This window comes from Physcomitrium patens, chromosome 3 (genome assembly GCF_059467195.1).
Source record: "Physcomitrium patens ecotype Gransden chromosome 3, ASM5946719v1, whole genome shotgun sequence".
Lineage (NCBI taxonomy): Eukaryota > Viridiplantae > Streptophyta > Bryopsida > Funariales > Funariaceae > Physcomitrium > Physcomitrium patens.
The window spans coordinates 11,650,668-11,673,479 of record NC_143412.1 but is presented as its reverse complement, the minus strand read 5'-3'; the positions used below and the strand labels follow the sequence as shown (position 1 = coordinate 11,673,479).

The following is a 22,812-nucleotide window of genomic DNA, read 5'->3' as shown; positions in this document are numbered from 1 at the left end:
CTTAGGTCGTAGATCCTATCTTGATAACCATCCTAAGTCTTTTTCTAGAAGGTTCTATAATAAGCCCTATCTAAATAATCATCCAAAATCCTTTCTAGAATATTCTATAATGAGTCTTATCTGATCCACTAATCTAATCTCAATTCTAAAGACTTCCATGGTTCTAATTATCTATATAATTATCTTATCTATATCCTATTACATGTCACCTATGATACTATTCTTTTAGATATAGCAATTAAAGATCACAATAGAATAGTAATATTTAATGTGATAAGATTTTTGTTGAATCCAATTATTTTAGGATTATTGTGGTTAGAAAAATATAATTCTCAAATGAATTGGATTTCTTGTAACTTAAATTTTTCTTGTAATTTGATCCAAAATTTTGTTAGTGAAGTAAAAATATATAAGTCTAATATATCTAAGACCTTACTAGTAGGTGCAAAAGCTTTCATTATTGAAACAAAAAAAGGTCATCTTTTGCTATATATATCATACTTATTCTAATGATAGAAAGACATCTTCAAGATAGTAGTATTCTTAGCCAATATCAAGATTTTTAGGATGTTTTTAAAAAAAAAATATAGATGTTTTTCTAAAGCATCGATCTTATGACTGTTCACTTGATTTGCAAGAATAAGCTCAACTACCATTTGAATCAATCTATAGCTTATTAAAAAATAAGTTGGTTGTATTAAAAGAATATATTTATAATAACTTTTTAAAAAACTTCATAAGCTATTCAAAATCTCCAGCATAAGCTGCTATCTTATTTGTGAAGAAAAATGATGGATCTTTGTAAATATGAGTAGACTATTAAGGATTTAAGAAAAATACCATCAAAAATATGTATCTTTTATCATTGATTTGAAGACTTCTTGACCAATTCAATCAAGCAAAGATCTATATGAAAAAAGATCTATGAAGAGCATACAACTTGGTCCGCATAAAAAAAAAGAGATAAATAGAAGATTGATTTTTGAACTATACATGGATATTTCAAATATAATATCATGTCTTTTGGCCGATTTCTATTAGAAGAGGTTATTTGTCACTATGGTTATATTGAAAAAATCATGGTGATAGGGGTGAATTGAATGCAAAAGAAGCACAAAAATTCTTTAATAGAATAGGAATTAAACTTTCTTTAACAACAACATATGACTCAAAAGGTAATGGTAAAACTGAGCATGGACATTCACCTATTGTTAAGGCATTAGTAAAGGTATGTAATTGCAAAGCACATGAATGGCCTAGACTACTATAATTTGTACTATGGATAGATTATACAACTCATAGTTCACTAACAGATTATATGCCTTTCAAATTAATATATGTGCAAAAACCAATAATGCCAATAGAAGATGTAGTACCTATATAGGGTGTATTAATTCGACAGAATGATCTCAATAGAAAAGAATTTTTAGCATTATGGATTCAAAAATTAGAATAAAGACCTAATGATATTGAAGTAGCAATAAAAAAAATTGAAAGAAGCAAGGAAAAAAAATAAATAAAGATTTGATAAAAAAAACATTGACTACGACTCAAGACAATTGAAGATGGTGGTTAGGTATTAGTTTATGATAGTAGCTTACACAATCAATATAGAACTACAAAGAAGTTTGCAAAGAGATGGTTTGGTGCTTATATTGTCAAAAGGGCATACAACAATGGAACATACTTGTTACAAGAACTTGATGGTATAGAATTGAAGGTACCTATAGTAGGCAAATAAATTAAATTATTTAAACAAAGAGATGAAGATATTTGTTTTAATGAAGAACAAATTCTAATACAAGATATTGAGATTAGAGTAAAAGAGCATATTAAAGCTCAAGAATTAGACCGAGATAAAGAACATTCTACATCAATATATTGAAGAATCATTGGTGCATGCCAAGAGATGTACACATTCAAGGAAGGTGGATGTCATGATTTAATATGAATAATAGGTGAAAGACTATAGAAATTATTATAATATAGGAGATCTTACTTCAAAGTATTAGAACAAATTATCTTAAAAATATAGATAATAGTCAAAAGGATAGTAAAACTAAAAAGTACCAATATTGCCTTTTACAAAATAGCCTTCTACTTACTTTGTTAGACCATAAATAAGGCAAAATAAAGTAGATTAGGAAAATATAGAATATGAGCTTTTATAAGAAGAAGTTAGAAATTTATTTTAACAAAAATTAACTCAAAAAGACAAAATTTGATACCCAAGGATAGCCAGTTTTTAACCTAGGTCAAAATCAAATCCTAAGGCACAAAACCAAGCATTTATGGCAACTCCGAGGTTATTTGGCATATCAAAGTCTAGGATTTGAAAGCAGACTAAAGATCAACCAAATATATATATAACCTCTTCTATTAGAAATTGGCCAAATATATCAGCCACTTTTCAATATTTTATAAATGACATATTTTAAGAGTTTCTAAATGATTTTGTTATCTACTATTCAAACAACATTTTAATCTACTCTAAGAATACAAAAGAATATGAACTTTATGTTAGTTGTGAAAAATAAAGACATTCAATAATTATATAAAATTACTTTTATTAAAAAATAAAATAATAGATATTCTATAAAATAAAATACTTTTATTGAATAAATAAATAAATATTTAATTAAAAAATATTCCTTTTTTTCTATTCATGTGAATATAAATATAATTTAATACCATTCCAAAATTATAAATAGAAGCATCTTTGAACTTTTGTACATTATAACATAAATTATCTTTATTCGATTAGTATATTAAAAATATCTATTTCTTTAAAACAAATTGACATATTCAAATTTCATGTCAATGTATGAGTTTGTCATTTAGCTAATATTAATAAAAATTATTTTATATTTAAATTTAAAATATTTAAGTAAATTAAAATAAAATTTATGAATATAATAAAAATCATTGTTAATAAATATAGGTGAGTATATATATATATATATATATATATATATATATAGATTCACACACACATACACACATACAAATAAAAAAAACTGTTTCATTGAATATAAATGTAGTTCTTATGTAGCAGTAATGTTGGCAAGTCTCAGCTACCATGGATTATTAGCAAGGGATTATAAAATAGAGGATGAGAATGGAGGGAGTATGAAGTAGAGTCCATTGTAGTCTATGAACAAGGGACATGGAACAAAGATAAGTGATGGATGAATCAATCATGAGATAGCAAGAAAAGATGTGGCTTTAACAACTTTATATATATATATATATATATAATAAAAAAATCAAATATTTATTTTAGGTTTCTAAAAATTTATTTATTTATTTAATATAATAAAAAATTATAAATCTAATGGAATTATGACTACAAAGTTATCAAAATAATTTGTGTGTATATATATATATATATATATATATAAAGTCATATAAAATATATATAAAGTTATTTTAGAATATAATTTTTTTTAATAAAAAATGTAATTATTATGAAATACTACAATCACACAAGATTCCTTTTTTTTAATCTTTACATTGATCCATATTTATTGTATATCAAATAAATAAATAAATAAATAAATAAAAATCACATACATTGATGAGTCAAAGGATGTGCTCTTCAATTTGTTGCATTATATATACCAATGTTTTTTTATAAGTTGTAAGACATGACTTTATTTTAAACTATGATGTCTATTTTGGAAATTATTGAGAAGATTGAGATGATAATTTTTTCAACTTAGATAAATGACAACTAAAGTAAAACGTTTCACAATGATGTGGATATAATGTTTTAGTCTTTAGATTATAGAATTTGTTACTTGAAGGTTGAATTAAAAAAATGTTAAACAAGACTTCTTATGCTGCATTTTTTAGAATATTCAATGTAAAAGATGGTGGTTCTGATATTGTGCAAGCATTTCTTTATATTGTTACTATTACTATTTCAGACTTTAAATAATTTGAATGCTATTTTAAAATAATATTATTCTATTATTCAAATCTAAAGTAGTTGTTACAATTTTCTTGGTCTGAGGTTCTTGCAACACATGCATGACTACTGTGTTTATTATCGTTAGAAACTATTTGTAAAGCAAAAAAATATTCCTCAACAATAACTTTAAAAAATCAAGAGAATGTGAAATTTTAATTAATCGTGGTTGCAAAGTATTAAAGAAGGATTAATCTCACTGATTGTAATGAAATGCAATTTGAATTCAATATAAACTCAAATTAGAATAAAAAATAAATTTATAAGAATTTTTTTATATTTAAAATGGTATAAAATTTTAACATTAATTATAAGAATCTTCAAAATACATGTATTTTCAATTAATAAACTAAATCAAATTATTTATTTTAAAAGTATTTTCTAAGTATGATTTTTATATACAATATGTTTTATATACTTTTAATAAAGTAAGATATCCAATCAAATAATACAACAAAGATTCTCTCTCTCTATCTATCTCTCTCTATTTATCTATCTATGTATATATATATATATATATATATATATATATAAAAATGTGGTTTTCTATTTGTGTAAATACGTGTGTCATAAAATTTTATCAAGTTGATAAAGTAGAAAATCCCATACACTTTGACAAAAGCTATTCTATTTCAAAGACTATGCGTTCTAGTTTATTGAACAATTGTGTAATCAGTAACCTACCTGCACAACATAAACACGCTATTTTTTAGATTCTGAAATTCTATAATCAAATTCAGATATCAAAGAAACTAGCATGATATTACTACTTGACAATAGAAAACAATTGCAAGTAATCGGTGATGCTGAAGTCATGGCAATGGTTGTGATCTATAATAGACAACTTGATTTTCATGCCAAACTTCTCTTCTTCTTCTTCTTCTTTATTTTTCATGTTTTATTGAATAACTTTAGACATTTGAATAGATTGGAAGTAACAGAATCAGGTTTTGAGTTTTGCACCTGGTGTTTGTAAACCAACGTTTTGCATAGATCATCCAAAGGGTAGAATGACCATTGCAAGAGAAATTAAGAACAAAAAAACAATAAATGTAATTAAAAAATAGCTTTTACATTGTTGTTAATATAATCTCATTGTGCATGTGATCTGGGTAAATAGTCATATAATAAATTGAGTACATTACAGAATAATTTATCTATTTTATTAAATGAAATAAAATAATCATTACTATGTTCTGTCAAAGGTAAGTAAACACCTTCCCATGAATTTAAGACCAGACAAGTCTAAAAAAATAAAAAATAAAAATAAAAGGAAGAAAGAAATCCTACACATAGAAAATGGCAGATAAGTTTCCCTTCCCTCCACAAAACACAAGAGAAAAAATAAATACTTATTGTTTTAAAAATGATGTAAATAAATAAATAAATACTTACAAAAAAAATCAATAAAAGAACCGAAAAGCGGGTGGACAAAAGTGCAGCTGGATGTGACAAAAGATGACTGTGGAGACAAACGAACAGAATGTTGTCCACCTGGATCCAACTTCATCCAATGTACTACGTCCTTTCAGTGTGAGGCGTTTAGTCCTGCTTTCATCCTGTGCAGGCAACGGAATTCATCTGTACAATGAAAACGACGCGGATGACTGATTATAGATGAATGAGGGGCCATGTGTGAGAGTATGAGGTTTTCCTTTTTCTAGGGGCAACAGATATTTAGGGGCCTGTAGAGATTAAGGCTGCTCAATTTGAGGAACTCTCTTGCAAGTTGATCCCTATCCCCATGTGATTGAGATTACTCTCTCCCCCCCCCATTATCATTCATCCGTGTCTTCGTTCATCCATCCATCCTCCCCTTGATCTCTTGAGAACAAGACCCTAAAACCGTTACTCTCTCTTTGTTATATATATATATATATATATATAATTGTGTAACTGTAGTGCTGTTGTTGAAATCAATATTTTCGTTCCTTGACTGCTGATACATTTTAATTATTTGTCTTTGTCATTTGTCTTCCATCAGAGCATCATATATTTAATTCATGCTTTGAGAATTTGGAGTTGATGTTTTTTCATAATTTAGTGTTGATCTTTGTTTTATTCTATATTTAGAATTTCGATCCATCTACAAGCGCTATCTTATTTATGGTTCGCCTTGCATACATTGTGTAACAATATATCAGATTCATACGTATTTTAATAGTCAAATTGATTCCCTTCTCGAGGAATTGTTCCCAGCTTAGCTATTGCTTTTTTTTATAGAAATTGTTTGGTTGGAGGCAACTCTGAAAGTGAACAGACTTGCCTTGAAAATTTAATAAAATGGTTCGCTCTGGTGCAAAGGTAGTTAAAACAACAAATGAACATTTCTCAATTCTTGCTTAATTGCTAATCTTGTCAGTCAATAAAGAGTGTTGAATTTTAAACGAACTTAGTTGTCTAAACATGTTAAATTTTTATTGCGCAAAAATATTGATTGATTTTTATTCCGTAATATATAGTTATGTCATAAATAATTTATATAAGAATATATATATATATATATATATATATACGAAACTAAGATAAATTATGGCACCATATGTAACATTGAGTAAGAAAAATGTCAACACATAAACACACCCATTTAATGCAATGCACATCACATGAGCTCCTCTCAATTTCTATGAAACAAGCACTAAAAACACTCTTTTTATTTTCATCCTTTTTATCTTTTTGTGAAAAAAGTCCTTATTCTCCTAAAACCAAAGTGCCTCACTCCCTTCGTTGGTCATCATCCAAGCATTGTGTCAAACCCTAATTTTGTGATCCCTGTGCAAAAGTTCATTAGACCTACTTCATCAACAAGCAATTCAGAGCCTTTTTTTTCACCTCAGTTCCGTATTTCATACCAGGCTCCTTCTCAATGATGCTCTTTGAAGCATGGTATAGAATGAATTTACAGTTCAATGCACCTTAAAAACCACATATCATTTCAAACTTTCTCCACCGAAACAATTTTACCCAAAATCAGTATTCTTGATGCCGCATTCTTAATTACCTGGGGAAAATTGTCGACTGAAGGATAAAACAGGAGCCCATGTGGTGGTGGGAAACTTTCATTAAAAGAAATGGGTGAAAATGGTGCGGGGATCGTCAAAAACAACGCCAGGAGTTTCACAGCAACTTTCCCTAACGGATGAAATATCGTCAACGACAAAAGGAAATATTTTTATTCATTCATTCAGTGAGATCCGGAGGTCAATGCACAAAAGTGGGTTCAGTAGGAAAATGAGCTCCAGCCGTACTCATTCACTGATTCACTTGCTCCTCCTCCTCCGTAGTACAAAGGCCTCGCTCCCTCGCAAATTGCAGGCAGGCAATCCATCGTGGTGACAAAAATGCCGGTCCCCATATTTTGCGATCTTACTGTAGCGAACAACCGCGTAGGGGGAAGGGGTAATTTAAGCCTGGCTAACCCAGATTGCGGCTCCACAGGGCAGGCAAAGGTTTTGGATCTCAGAGACAGGGACGGAGGAGGACGGACGAGGAGGGGGTTGAAGCGTGAAGGTTGAGAGTGAGTTGCGGTGTCTCACTCGTCTCTCTGTTGTCTCTGTCTTGGTCCCCCCCCTCCCCACCCCACCTGGCACAGATTTCCACTTCCATTGTCCAAGGGTATTGAATTTCTCCAACGTGGGGCGTTTGTCTCCCTATCCAGGAGAGAGAGAGAGGCAATGACCAGCAGCTCTGTGGGGAGAAGCAAAACCGCGTGATCCGTAGTCCTGGTGATGATCCACTGTGTTGGTGCAACGACAAGTTTGATGGGTGTGGGGTTGGCATTTGGATTTTTTCGTTGCATTGATGAGTTGGCTGGATGTTGGGCTCTGCTTGAATGACTGGGTTCACGGGGGAGAATGGGGACTCATGGTTTCGGTCCTTTTTGCGGGCTTTGTATTAGAGAGTGGATGCTGGGGCACTGGCAATTCGATCTCTAATCTCTACTTCACATAATAACTTGCTTTGGGATCATTTGACAGATTCTTAGGAGTTGCCTTGTCTGACATTGTCGATGGAGTGATAGATCTCAGCACGATGCTTTTGTCTATGAGCTTTCTCCTCCCCCCTCTCCATTCATTCCCTGTTTTTGAGCGAGTGTGGGGGTGAGCGAGTGTGGGGGTGAGCGAGCCTCATTTTCATAGTAACAAGCTAATTGAGCTCAATTTTCTTGCCATTATTGCTGGTCCATTTGGATTTGGTGGATCGCACCGATGTTATCACCGATGAGCTCGAAGCATTGTCATCTGCAGTAGAACACCTGGGTTCTAGTACAGCGAAGTTGGGAGTGCGTAGTGTTTGTCGATCTTTAAGCTATCCGTGGATGGGCCACCGTCGTTAGATTTCGATTTTAAAGTTCTCCCATTTTTACTTGAGAACATAAGTTAGTTTTATGCTATAAGATTCAGCCCAAGCACTTATTTTGGAAACACTTCTCTTGTCAGCCCGCAGGCCATTCTGCTCAAACTTGCCGTGACAAGTAGGTCTAGCGTCTTTTGGTCAGGGTGATTTGGGATTTTGAGGAACTGCGAACTTCAGAAGTTATTAATCATGATCAAGTTGCTGAGGTTTTCCCCTGTTTTTGTAGGATAATAGAGGTTTTGCACAGCGACGCTCTGGTATCACATCCATGGAATGCTCAGCAGAGTACCCAAGTGGTGGCTTGTAAACCTCTGCTACTGGCGATGACCGCGGAAATGAAGTTGGTGATTTTATGACCCGAAAGTCTGGCAATTTGAGCAGGAAGAAAACTCTGGGGAAGGCACTGCTGTTGGCACATGGTGGATCAAGTTGAAGTAAATATCGAGGTTTAGGGTTGAAGCATTTTAGCAGGTATGGATTACCAGATATTTCTGGTAAGGCCTCCGGCAATTGCTAGGGCTCCTCGGGGAGGTCTCCGGCTTCTTCGAGTTCTCGACCATGGAATCTCAGTGTTGCCCGTGTCGACTCCTAATGTGGCGCCTACTGAGTATAGTTTCGAACACATTTCAAAGGTCATGCCAGCAGATGATGATCCCACTGAGGTGAAACTGGAAATTTCGGACACAAGCAAGTCAGGGTTTGGAGTTGAGACGATTCGCTTCTGCTGTGAAGCCAGGACTTCTCTTATTACTGCGCTTCTCAACCGCATGGATGACATAAATGGCATTGGTATATTCTCACTACTCCATTTGAATTCGTTGACGCGTGTAGTGTGAAAGATAAGTAACATGTGGTTTGAAACGTTAGAATTCAAGTTGTTGAGTTAACATTCTTATTGATTCTGCCAAACCTTCGCTTGTATAGGGATTGACTATGCGGCGCAGAAGCACAGTAACCAGAAAGGAGGGTTGTCTGATACGATTCTCCGTGTGCGAAGTGCTTCCATTGTGAAAATGGTCAACTCAGGTCTTCGAACAGATTCTAAGGTGATAAAGAGTAACAAGCAGCCTTGTGATTGGTTATTTTAGTAGTTGACATTGCTTGTTAGGCTAATTTTGCTACATTTTTTCAGAATTGCGTGGACTATAACTTCGTATCATGTATTTTTAATGTAATCGAACTTAATCACACAGGTGAAGGCCTCGAAGAAGGTTAATTTTCAGGACATAGTTAAGCTCGAAATTCTCAGTGACGATGAGCAAGTTGTGCTGATCTCTCTCAAATCACGAACCATGCGACTCTTAGTTAAGGATTCGGTGGCTTTTGTTTCCGCTATTCAGAGGAACATGAAGGTATACACCTGCTCACCTGAAAGAGTCACGGAATTAGTTTTTGATATGGTCGCATTACGTTAAGATGAGCCATTAGCTGAGGTTAGCATCTCAATTGGTCAAGTGAATGTGCTTCTAATTGAGTTTAAAGGTTCTTGCCACGCACACCCCTCTGAAATCAACGCACGTAAAGGGCGTGCTACCAGATACTTCCTTGAACAGTCTTACAATCAGAATTTGAGCTGAAGGACCCTTAGATTGCCAATTTATGTGATTAGCTAACCTTAGATTTTAGTCTTCTGTACATAGTAGAAGAGCGTGAGTGCGGATTCGTATTTAGATTTGATAAGAAAAACAATTTAATCCGTTTCTGAAAATTGATCGCAGGTCCATTTGAAACGTGACATGGAGATTGAGAGAATAGAATCAGATGCAATGATTGACCTCTTAGCCACGCACTACAAGAAAGTTGTAAGTATTTGAGCATTCTGTTGCAGCTTTGGCTTGGTTATGTTTCTGTACAGCTGAGAACAAAATGTACTGTACAGTGTAGCAGACATTACATTGTTCTCAATAATGGTGCATTAACCTGATTTCTTGTATTAAATCGAATCGCTTTTTTGGAGACTAGCCGCCGACATGTGCGTTTCTAGTGGCAGCTAAATGTCACCAGCTTCGTACCATGTCATCCATTGTACATAGCATCCTTTGTGTTCAGAGACTTAGAGTTGCTCTTTGAATGCAGCGAGAATATCCAGTTCTTTACGAATTTCAAGCTGTGAAGCCATCTAGATCCCACAATCCAGATAGGTTGCATAGCTTGTCCATTACCAAGCACCTTCTCATTGAAAGTTTCGAAGGCGACATCATAAATGTTCACAGGTACACCTCGTCTGTTTCCCTTTGATTACGACTTTCAATTGCGAACTCACGTGGAGTCCATAAGACCGGTCTCCATGATAGAGAACATGTCCTGTTGTGTTTTTTCCTCTTAAAGTTGAGGAGCCCATGAACAAAATGATTGTAAACGTATAGTTTTGACGCTGTTTTGACACACTGTAGTTGGTTTCTTTTTGCTTGAAGCTTTCTAATCCTTGGCGATTTCTGAATACAGTCTAGAAGACTTGCTCGGTGTTGTAGTTAGTGAGACGAATGATAAAGAGGTTGTCATGGAGTTCACATCGTGGAAAGATTGCCACTTCCTGCTTAAAAACCGAGATGACTTCGTTGCAACCTTAGCTGACGTGATGGGCATGGAAAAGGGCTCCACATTCAGCATCCGCTTGGAGCCATATCATTCTTGCACGTTTCCAGAGCAACAGAGTAACCTTCACCAGGTGTTAGCTCCATCTACACATTGTCACTGAATGTTGTTTATACTACATGCGAGACATTACACCTATCATAGATATTTTCACGTGAATCGCTCTGAATTAGGTTCAGTGTGCACTTTTGGTTGAGACATTCAGGCGCTCTGCTCAGTGATTTCGCAGAAATAAGCTTGGATAAAAATCGCGTATGGTTGAAAATCTTGTCTGCTATCTCTACTGATGCTAGCATTACATTTCAGGTTGAGTGCGAGGTATTCTACTTGAATCGTTTCATGACAGCGTTCAATTCAACGAAAGAAGCGGGGGCATTGCATTTACCATTGAAGGAGTATGCTGCAAATATTCTTGTACGATTTTAAGAATTTGTCTGTTGTATAATATTTCTAGCAACATATGCTAGCAGTCGGACAATGAATTCCTGATTTGTGCTGTAAAATCATTGCTTTTAGATGGAAAGGCGAGCGACCAATTATCAACATATTTTTGTTTTGAAATACCAAAGTTCTAGAATGTTGATTTTCTGGTGTCAATTTACAGCCCCGCAATCATGTGTTGAAGTGCTATGTCAACCTATTCGATTTTGGCTTTACTAGTGCCTAACATACAGTCATGCAGATCGGAGAATCGCAATGCTCTGACGCTAAAGTTCTTCAAGCTGTTGTTGACACCCTGAAGGAAACCATTGGTAAGATAACTTGCTTTCTTTGACTTTGAGATATGCAGTTATGATCGACTTGCATGGCATCATAAACTGTTCAATCATACGCACGCGTCGCTCGCTTTTAAGTGCTACTACTCTCTTAGAAATTACTGCATCCCCTACTGTAGTTGGATATGACGGACACAGCTGGGATCCGATGAGACCGTGTACTGAAAGTTCAGAATTGTTGTGATTTAGGGAAGCAAAAGCCAGATACTGTACGAGTTGCCACATGTTGCATGGTGCTTGTTAGGCTTTTGGGATCCAAAGCTTGCTTTAACTCCATTGGAAGCATACCCGAAATTGCATCGGTCCTTTTCCAGGTATTTTCTTCACCGGTTGTTATGTACTGTGCTAGATTTTCGATGTGACTGAGGAGTTTTGGATCCTGACACAGTCCGAAGCAGGAGTTAACAAAAATGACAATGTTGTCTCATCTCTTCATTGCAGTGCGTCCGTTCGAAACATAGTGTCATCTCTTATCACGGCACGCTGGTCATACGTGCAGCCGTCAAATTTGTCGTTCAAACTGGTTCCACTGAAGCCGGACACGTTGCATCGAAGGTAAAAGTTTCAAAAATCTGAATTCAATAATTTGAGATTACTATGCAAGTGCTTAAAGAAGGGAGTGTGGAGTGATGTGTTTCAAGTTCTTGGCGTACAACGTAGCAGCAATTATAGTAAATACTGAGGTGTATCTGTTGAATGTTTATGATATTTACTTCAAAGTTCTTGCAGTAACAAACCCCTTTATGTATATCTTCCTGTACATGCAGCAAGAATTTACCAACAGAATGTCGCTGCTAACTTTAGAATACCTACAGCAACTAGTCGCATTACTACATACGCATGCACCCCCCAAGAAGAATTCCTTGCAGGTTTTGTATCTCTTTTTGCTGCCCTGATTCTCTCTTTTGTTCACATGTTTTCATGCCGAGTAAGCTTGCACAATGTAACCTTTTGAGAATAAATATATTATCTCATCTATTACTATTGGTACATTTCTTTCTCTATGAAGGTTCTTATCCTTCACGAATTACTGCACAGGTGATAGGTATCTTGGACATCTTGACGTTTGCGCTTAGTTCCCCACCTACAGATAATGATGCAGGACGTCTGTGGCTCAGAGTATATTCCTACCCAGACAGTATTCTATTAATGTCTTCTTTTTAACTTACCACATTATCATTTTTGTCATTCTAATGTCTTTCGAACCTGATATTTTTGACACATGCTTTTCAGGCATATGAGGCATCTATAATGTCAACTGCAGACCTTCTATGCACATTTTTCCGTTTAACCAGTGATGTTGTTTACACCAGGTAAATAACATACATTTCCTCTTACTCTTAGCACATCATTTCCATGTTCGGATGACCCTCCAAAATGTTTTGCTCGCTTTGCTCAAGAGGATCTTTGTAATGGTCCAGTATTTCACCTCCCTGTGTGCGATGTAAACAGACTCTCGATCCTTCTGCAAGCACTGCTCACAATCATGTCCCCCGTTGTCCGCAAACACCTGCAAGTATGTCCTCTCTAGATTCCAATTTCAATAGTTTGTTTCTAGTATTTGAGAAGATGCTCCAAGAAATCAGTCGTTCCTGACGTCTACTCTCATCATTTCGTCGTCTGGTAACGCCTTCCTGGAGGCCCTTAAGAAGCTAATACACATAATTCCATTATACCACTAGTGGGTCCGACTCTAATGTATGACCTTGGATGTCTTGTTCAGAGTATTTGCCTCAGTCGGTGCGTGCTTCTATTACACTTGAGCACAGCAGTATTCTCGATGAAGCCGCATCTTCGCTTGCTGAGCAGTAGTCAGATCTTTTTTTTGATGGACGATAATGAAGAAGCGAAGAAGCTGCTTTTGTCTGTATTACCCAAGGTAATGGAACTTCTTAATTGGCTTCCAGGTATTCCTGTAAGGAAACGAGTACGTATTGTGCCAGTTAGCTTGTTGAAAATACATATTTTCCTAATTTTAATTGCAATGCAACGACTATTTTCCTCTAAGTTGCTTAACAGTGTCAATGTGTTTGGTGCGTAGGGCGTGATGACACTGTACACCAATAAAGTGATAGAGATGGATGACAAGGTATGCCTATACTTGCCATTACTAAATCGTTGATTTCCCGTCTAATGAAGTGGAGTCCACTTGAGACGTTGCTAACCTTGTGTCGCAATGTGTAGAAAGAAGTCATAAGCGATTTTTCTGCGTGGAAGGACACCATAGATTTGCTACACAGTGGAAGTGTGGAGACGCCACTTCTTGTATGGAATGACATTAAGCGTTCTGAGTTGAAGAAGGTATTATTTACATCAATGATCCATGGTATAAAATGAGGCGGTGCTGTTTCTTTCTGTTTTGTTCGGTTTGCATGATGTGTAAATATAAATATTCGGTTTAGTGCAGTCTTGCGGACATTGGTGTCTGAAGTCATTGATTTTAGAATTCAGTCGATGACTTGAATGTAACTTTTCGCTGATGTTCACAGTTTCTTAAGGAAGAGTTGGAAGGGTATTACACGGCATTAGAAGCAAGTAACGACATACTGTACAATTCAACAGATGTTCAGCTTATATACTCCACTGCGAGCGAAGGCGGAGGTCAGTCTTGCTATGCACAAGTGTAGATTTTTCAAATTCTAATTTTGAATTTACCTCCTTCACGATTACTTCACTGGTGTGATTGAGGTGTACATTGCAGTTAGCCTGATTTTCCTTGCCCCAATTCGTTCTGGCCAATCTGAACTACGCTTGATCATCAAAAGATGGTTTGGGTGACATGCAGGGTCCGTTGTTAATGGCGTCCACCTCGAGCTTCTTGTTGATCATCACCCTCCTAAGCATGGTCTTTACAATATATTCTGGAAGGTCAATACAATTTCACAACAGCTGTTTTCTTATTCTCCATGATTTTGCAATAGTTAATTGCGAAGACTATATTGGTCTTATTCTATTATGGAATTCTCAAGATGTTGTCTATAAACTAAGTTCTAGAGCATATGATAAATGCAAAAGTTCTACGTGTAAGCTCAATGTCTCTGTTGATTTGTGATGCAGCTTGGAGACCCGCTACCTTTATTTCAGTCAGTCTATCAAGCTATGCTCCTGGGCTTCACTCCATTGTTTGGAAACAATAATCTACCTGAAATAGATCTGCGCTTAGCCGTGCATGTGTTGACTTGGATTTACGAACGTCACACAGATGATGTTAGCTCTTGTATGGAGACGTTAAAAGTCATCGAGGTATGTTTCTGAGGAGGAACCCACGAAGAATCATACTTCTTGTATGTTTCTAAATTGTTTGCTCTCTGGAGAAAATGCTATTATGTAAAGAATAAGCTAGAATTCTGTACTTTTTCACGGCTTCAAAGTTCAGGTCATTGACGTACAAGTTCTCACTCTCTGGTTTCGTCCTCGTTTTTAAGAATCGTCAAAAACAAAAGGAAACATCTAAAATCTAATTTTGTACGTATGTATGAATGCTTTTCTACAGACAGTAGTGGGGATGCTGCGGGAAGTCATTGACAGTGAACATGAGGTTTTTGTGTTCAAACTGGTAATTTTTCTCTTGGCCACATTGGAGAATGGCGATCGAGAGAATGTAGTTCGCTTTACCCACGCAGGTGGAGTTTCTGTTATAGCATCTTTAATGGTGTTATCTGCAGAGAAGGTAACTTCCTCGCATAGCCTAGCTCTGTGAATGTAGAAAATATGTTGTATGTGAAGTGTATGATGTTGGTTTGAATATATGGTGGTCATACAAGACATATATATAAAGCTAAATAAAGCTATATAAAGACGTCTATATAAAGCTATATGGTTTTCTTTTGCTAACTTTTAAGGGACTCAAAAGTTACATCCTGCCTCGTTTTTTATTTCCAGTGTTGTAAGGATAAGACGTTATTCGAATGTAATGGTTGGACAAGCAAGGGCGCTTTAGAGAAGGGGCAATTTGAAATCCTCAACTACACTGGCGCAGATGGTATGTCAAGGCTGGTGCGAGTTCCGTCTGTAATGGCTCGGGAAATGTCTGGTAAATCGGTTCAAGATGGCAGCTTAGATGCTAAAGATGGAATTAGATGGCAAGACAAAAAAGTGCCTCCCAAAATCCAGCTGGGTTTAGTCTTGGATCAGTTCGAAACTCTTTTGAGGTACCTCTCACTTTGTTATCAATGAGTGCAATAAATTTTGCAGTGACTTGAATGTGAAGCAAGAGCAGTCTGGATTTTAGTTCTTTGATGTAATGATACTGACGAGGTTTCAAATGTAAGTCCATGCAAGCTATGGTTCTGATACGTGATTCATTTCACTCGTCCTCCTCAAAATAACAGAGTATCTGGTGATAGTAGCAATCTCAAACAGCATTATCCACCGTCGGCTGCCGTTTTGAGCCTTTCCAAGGACGAGACTCTTTGCCACTTAGTGCAAATTCTACTGCGGCTTAAGTCTCCCGAATTCGGCAGGTACATATGGGTTCTTTGATTTATTGTGCAGGTTGTCAAAGCACTGCTTGGGCCTGCCTCACTTTCTTCTTTATAGATTTTCCTTGCATTTGAGTTGATGAATTCCTTGTTAGGCTTCTGCTTAGGAGTTTGTGTTACTTTTTAGTTCGTGTATTATTTTTAATTGCATCGACCTGGCATTACCTCTGGGAATCCTGATAACTCACTTAATACTGTTATCAGGACTTTAGAGATTGTCTCGACAATTGCTAAGGAAAATAGGAGTGCTATGGCAAAGCTACACTCGCTAGGTGCGTTTGAGATTCTGTTGTGGAAATTTCTTGCCGGGGATCTCGTTGACTGGGAGAAAGACATGGTCTGCAAGTTCTTATTGCAATCCCATTTACAGCAGGTACTTCGCCGTTATTCCTTCTTCGTTAGTTTTGCACAGTTTTAGTTCTTTATTTGAATTGCGGTTTAGTTATATCCTATTGGTGGATTTGGGGTGCAGGCACACTATCATAAGATACACGGTTTCTATAACTCTCAGACTTAGTGTATGAGTTTGTAACACGTCTATTCAAGTTTTGGTGACAGGATCAAAGCACAATGCCCAAAATCAACGTGAGCGACCAATCTCCTTGCAAAGGCAGTGCACTCCGACTGTACCTACCTGATGGGCTCATTATAAGGCTTATGGCTGAGGTATGTACCCATATTTACCTGCCTGTTTAGTTTGAATCTTGATCGGGCTCGTTCTGGCAAGCGTATGAGGGGAAACAGTTGTCCTGTTAGGGAGTCTGCTTGTCCTAGAATACAGGAGAATCGAATCACGCGTTATTCTATATGAATTCAATGTACACCGTTCATGTTTTATGTGTACTTGGTGCAGGATATGGACTCGTATAGAGTCTTTGCTGGAGTGCTAGATACCGAACAAGATGCACCTGATATTATCTGGAATAAAGCCATGCGGCAACGACTACTAGATCATCTTACGCATGAGTTGGAGCCGTTTGTCAGAGCTCGAGCGACCAATTCTATGGCACTGTTTGTGCATACACCCCGAACTCCCATCTTCTACCCTGAGTTGGTTGGTAAGTTCAGAGTTCATTGTAGTCATCCACTTTCTAAATGATTGCAATCATGAATCTCAGGTTCTTTCTCTACATATGGAAATTTTTACCAAGCAGCTATTTAAGATGGATCCTTCCATGCTACAGACATGGTCTTCTCTGCTCCTTTCTATCTACAAAATCTCCTGGATGAGGAGCGCTTCCGCGACTACCCTATAAGCAACCCTGAGGGGTTTCTCAGCAGCCTCATGCTGGTAAGTTTTAATTTCTCTTTTAGTATCATTCATTATTCGCATGTACAAGTGCCTCTGAAATCATCATGGTTTTAATAAACATTTTAACAGCCTTATGGTCAACTTTTGCATCTTCCAGGATTTACAGAATTTAGCGACATCAGGAGATCCAATGCGGTCGAAGATACTACAGCGGACGGAGCTCCTTCTACAAGCCCTGGTTCATACCTCACTTCACTTTTTTTACTGATGATATTGTTGGTCAAGAGTATGTTCACTTTTCAATGCTCTTCACAGCTTTTCATAACAATAGTGATTATTTGCATTGTTCCTTACGTGTCATGCTTCATGTCTTGCAGGCATACGTCGTCGACCGTTTCCCACTGACATTGCCAAGTGATGCGGAGGATCTTCTTATTACAATGGCATCGCCCTCTCTAGAAACTTGTTTGGCTGAGACGGAGAGCTCTGATCCAGTTTGTATAGAGATTCTGCAACATACAGTCAAAGTTCTGCGGAGGGTTGTTGCTGTGAACACTAAGCTTGACGACTTACCTCAGGCATCTTTGAACTTCGCGTTGGATATCCTCACGCTTGGAACTCGGTGGAGCACCAATAGTACTCTCGACTTAGCAGTCGCTGGTTCTCTGTCTCTGTTAGAAGTGATATCCTCTCACCATGGTGGGAGGACGCACTTGTGGGGCGACTCCAGGTGGCAGGAAGGCATGCAATGGGCTCTAAGTTGCGCTGTTAACGATGCCACTGCAACTCCGTCTAGAGGTCCGAGCCCCGTTTCATATCATGCATTGAACTGTCTGAAACACTTTGCAGGAGATTCTGACTACAGACAGGGGATTATTCATAGGGGCATCCATCTCCCGTTGCTGTTGCTAGTAGTACCACCTGCAGGCGTTGATCCCAAGTCTGAATCTGCAACTTCCACACTGTCCATCTCTGCTGCAAATGTTCTTGGCTCCTTTGTGCGAGGAGATGGAGCCCACTTTACCTCCCTCTCGAATCTGATCCCCAAGCCGCTTCTATCTTGCTTGGAAGATGATGAGGAGCTTGGCAAGTTCATCAACATGGTAGGTTCAGACATTCGAATGCCGACTACAATGTGGACCGCCGATGTGCGAGTGGAACTTCGTGGAAGGGCTCTAGAGAAGATGACGAGGCGTGACGAGGATGAAGAGCAATGGTTGCACAATTTTAAGTATGCTTGTCTTCAAAAGGAGTTTGTAATTGGTGGTGTTTTCGTAAACCACATTGCGTCTGGGAAGTTGGAGGGAGCTGACTTCCCGGACAATGCTGACTTTTTGGACCTCATGATGGAGTACCTTGAGAGGGAACGAAGCGTCGTCAGCCTGACGGAAGTTGAGAACGAAACTGAGGAATTTGAAGATAAGCACGTGATAGTTTCAGAAGGAATGCAAGAGCAGCGTAGTCAAGCAGTAGAGCTTGAGAAGTATGTCCAAGTTCTGGTTGCATTAAAGGAATGCCTAAAATTTGCAACGTCCCATGGCAAGCTCAACCTGATGAAAAAATTCAAGCTGCAAATTTTCTTGGACATTGCATCAATGGATCACTGTTCCCCCAAAGTTTGGACTGAACTTATGTGGGTTTTCAAGGAGATGGCTCACGATAAGATTTCACAGGAAGCCATACTTGAATCAAATCTTCTCGGGTTAGCTGGGATATTCCTCTGGGATGCCGTGACAGAGGACAACGGTGAAGAAATGAAAGCAGTTCTTCACGCCACTTTGGATGCGCTACTATTCTTGAGTGAGAATATTTCAGCCAGTGTGGAGGTTACGAACTATTTCTCTAGCAGCGGGCTGCTGTTTCCATTGTTATGCCTCTTTTGTGATGTTGATCTACCCAGCCTGCGAAGTGGGATCATGGAGACCGAGAAGATTACCCCTCACATGAGACTAATGGCATCATGCATACTTGGACAACTTTTGCTGTGTTGCTGCGGAGTCAGCCATCGTGTCAGTTTTCTTGGAGATTCCAAAGAGCCGAAGGATCCATTTAGCGAGTCCAAAAAAATCAGAGTAATGTCAACTGACGTTGATGACTTGATGGACATGCTTGCGCCAGGCTACCATGGGGCAAAGCCGCTTGTTTTTCGAACTTTAATGTTACTCATGCCTCTGGAGCTTCTGTCTACTCTGGCGCATAACCCAGCACGAGCATGTGATTTATATAAGGAGACGGTGTATCTTCCAAGGCTAGTGTGGGACGATGAAACTCGCCGTTGTGTCTATCAGACACTTACAAAGGAGGCTATTAAGTTTCAAGTCTTCGTGAAGAATCAGCTGGTTCCTGGGCTTGGATCTTGGTCGTTAGAACTTGATCAGCCAATTTTTACTCGCTGGATACTGGCCACTGTATCAGATGACGACAGCAAGCCGCTCTACAAGAATTCAAGGGAGGAATCATATGTGCCTGAAATGTACTTGGGTGGATTCTTTGTGGATCACTTCCTCCGAATACCTGATTACTTCTTCGGCAAGGTTCTCGAACAACGATTCCTTCGTGAAGTACAAAAGGCAATTGTTTTGGGCGTGTGTTCAGAAGATCCTGATGACGTGAGAAGGCTTATACTCTCCTTATTGTTGCTTTTCCAAGGGCGAGAGTATTTGTTGTCTGGCCGCTCCTACGTGGACATTTTTCTAGCCGTGAGCCGTTACATTTGCTCCACTGGTGCTGAAGGTCGCATGCTTGCTCAACCAGCGATGATCTTAACTCATTACATTGCCAACAACAAAGACATCATCGTCTGTATCGGTTCGGAAGACCTAATAGACTCTCTGGTGTCCTTCCTGGATTTAGCTGTTCCCAAAGAATTCGCTGGATTTGCTGGCACTGACCCCAGGCTCTGTAGCCTTATGCTTCTGCTGAGGTTGATAAGGTTGAGTCCCCCGACCATTGAGATTACATCAAGTCCAGCTGTCCTTCAAAAACTTGCCGATATAGCTCTGAATGTGGATGGAAACAAGGAAGTATCAAAGACAGCGTTAGGGTGTCTTGCCTTGATGTGTAATGACAAGCGCAAAGGTAAAGAGGTGGCCAATGCGTTGGATTCTTACGTACCTGCTGATAGTGTTGGGTTTTGGGACATCCCAGCGGATAATATTTGGAATGACGATGTCGATTATGAGATTCTGCGACATTTTCTTCAGCATCAATGTCCATCGACGTGGTGGAACTCGGACGTGTCGGTGGAACTTGCAAATGACAGAGCATCATCTACACCAAAAAGTCCCACCTTAACTCACCTCAACTCACGGGCAGCTGTCAATGGTGTTTATGACGATCACGCGAATCGTGACATTTTCTCTAACTGAGAGGTAACTAAATACATAGACTGGAGTCTTGTCGGTGTGCTTGTGTGTTTTGTAGTAATCATAGCTATAGTTCTTTTCGTTGGAGATTCCTTTTTGCCGTAGGCTATAAAATGATTCCAATTTCATTTTTAAACTCTAACAACCCCTTTGTGTGTTAATAACGCAGAATTAAAAGTACAGAGTTTACATATGACTTTCATTCAGGGGACTCCATTTTAGAAACCATCTCAGCAGTATGTGGTTACATACTCAAGTGAAGGACTCATTTGAGTTATTCGAAAAATATCCTACCAAATTTGTTCTGGATAGCGCAAACTGAGGTGAATATCAATTCAGTCCATCCCTTGATCTTCCGGTTTCTACCTTCGTATAGGTAAATCGTGTGTATATCAAACTGGACTACATTCACTCTTGGATGGAGTGTAAAGATCCAGAACAGAGCTTTGTGTATGTGACCCAACTCGTCTACATTCTAGTTCAGAGTAGGTACTTTGTCTGTAGAATATCGCCACAACTAAGGACTGTCCAGTTGAACGGACACCCTCACCATCATCTGTGAAAAATTTACACCCAGAAACAAGTCAATCCTGAACTGATAACGAGATTTGTGCATAGAGAATATGCAATAATTTCCGGCATCCACCTTTCGAGTCCCAAAATGGGGTGATCAATGTTAGCTTCTTGTTTGAATCGAACTCACTTGTGGTGACAATCTTCCAAAAAAGCTTTCAAGCTCCTATACCTTCATTTGTTTTATCTCATTAGCAAAACATATTTCCACTTCTTGCGTTTGCTCACTTTGACTTTGTCCACGTGACCTTATGGCCAATTGAAAGCCTGGTCCTTGTCTGCAACGGAACACCTCCTGCAGCATCTTGATAACCGGAAATGCTGGAGTAGATGCTTGATCCATGCACTCTTAATGAGTACCAGCTGCTAAAGTCCTGAGTTTGTTGGAGCTACGGTATTTTGTAAGGAGTCAATGTTGCCATTAGACTGCCGTAGACCTAGTTTAATCTATAAACGACAGCAGGATGGTGGAAGGATATGAGTTTGTTCTTGTTCAAATACCTTCACAACCTAATGTCTGTATTTCATTCTCTTCTCAGTAGGGAGTTCAATCCGATATACTGAACTGCATCAGCATTCAAATTTGAACTTGCCAATTGTCTTAGAATTGCAGGAGATGTGCTGTTTTTTTGTTCCTTTTTCATTTCTACTTCTTCTTTATAAATTGAACAGATGGGATCTTGCCAATGCCAACTGTTTGTGTGGAAACTGACATGCACTTAATGCCGTAAGTTCCAGCTACTCTGGAACTAGCTTTCATAGCTATCCATAGTCCTCTCCAAACATGTAATTGTAGCATCTTACTGTCAATATGCTCATGATGTGTGACTGTGTTTGGCAATGACCCTCCTATCAGTAAGGAGAGGCATGTGCTACCTCCACTTCCTCATCCTCATGTGTCAGTCAAGCGCACCAGCTTCATGGCCACCCTCAATTCTCTACCCATTCTACAGTGTAACTTTACCTCATCCTGGATCTAATTTTACCACTTCATTCCCATTTGGATAACAGGGTGAATTTGATTGTATGCCTATTAATCTATCTGTTGAGCCCAAGTCATATCACCCACCCTCATCACCAGTTTTGTATGCTTCTCCCATGTGGTCTAATGAAGAGTTGTTAACAATTTGCCATTTGAAGTCACATTTTCCAAAACATTATCTAGTCACTTTGCACTCTGATGTTGCAGTTCAACAATGACATCAACCACAGCCTTAACTCCACAAGCTGGCTGGCCTGGCTGCTGATACCTCCTACATCATTTGCAACATCAGCAAACCCACACACAACCCCTTCATGTTGTGACAACATGTGCTGAGCTGGCTAGGTTGTGGTGGCAGGAGCTCCAAAACCTTGAATTCTGCCACATGAGGATACCTCTCCAGGCAACAAACAAGTGGCCTTCTGGTATTCCAGGATGGATTGTAATGGAGTAGTTTGCAAG

At 38.0% G+C, this 22,812-nt stretch overlaps 1 protein-coding gene across 1 annotated transcript; it reads left to right on the top strand.

Moving 5' to 3' along the window:
- The first annotated feature begins 7,360 nt into the window (after positions 1-7,360).
- Positions 7,361-21,440, top strand: LOC112279817 (uncharacterized). The gene is made up of 31 exons (XM_024514556.3): positions 7,361-7,487; positions 8,553-9,115; positions 9,251-9,372; positions 9,520-9,678; positions 10,045-10,128; positions 10,403-10,539; positions 10,772-10,994; positions 11,228-11,335; positions 11,604-11,673; positions 11,887-12,011; positions 12,139-12,252; positions 12,465-12,566; positions 12,736-12,816; positions 12,931-13,010; positions 13,150-13,213; positions 13,421-13,576; positions 13,739-13,786; positions 13,882-13,998; positions 14,187-14,298; positions 14,483-14,565; positions 14,755-14,940; positions 15,191-15,367; positions 15,580-15,848; positions 16,029-16,160; positions 16,383-16,551; positions 16,737-16,844; positions 17,032-17,236; positions 17,363-17,469; positions 17,588-17,668; positions 17,808-20,801; positions 20,965-21,440. The coding sequence occupies exons 2-30, from the start codon at positions 8,800-8,802 to the stop codon at positions 20,796-20,798; spliced, it is 6,726 nt and encodes a 2,241-aa protein (XP_024370324.1). The 5' UTR covers positions 7,361-7,487; positions 8,553-8,799; the 3' UTR covers positions 20,799-20,801; positions 20,965-21,440.
- The last annotated feature ends 1,372 nt before the right edge of the window (positions 21,441-22,812 follow it).

What these genes read in the sequence shown, in the direction of transcription:
- LOC112279817 (XM_024514556.3), top strand. Translation starts at nt 8,800, where the DNA reads ATGGATTACCAGATATTTCTGGTAAGGCCTCCGGCAATTGCTAGGGCT. An exon ending in TTGCATCGGTCCTTTTCCAG is followed by an intron (nt 12,012 to 12,138) that starts GTATTTTCTTCA and finishes TCTTCATTGCAG; the next exon opens with TGCGTCCGTTCGAAACATAG. An exon ending in CACTGCGAGCGAAGGCGGAG is followed by an intron (nt 14,299 to 14,482) that starts GTCAGTCTTGCT and finishes GGTGACATGCAG; the next exon opens with GGTCCGTTGTTAATGGCGTC.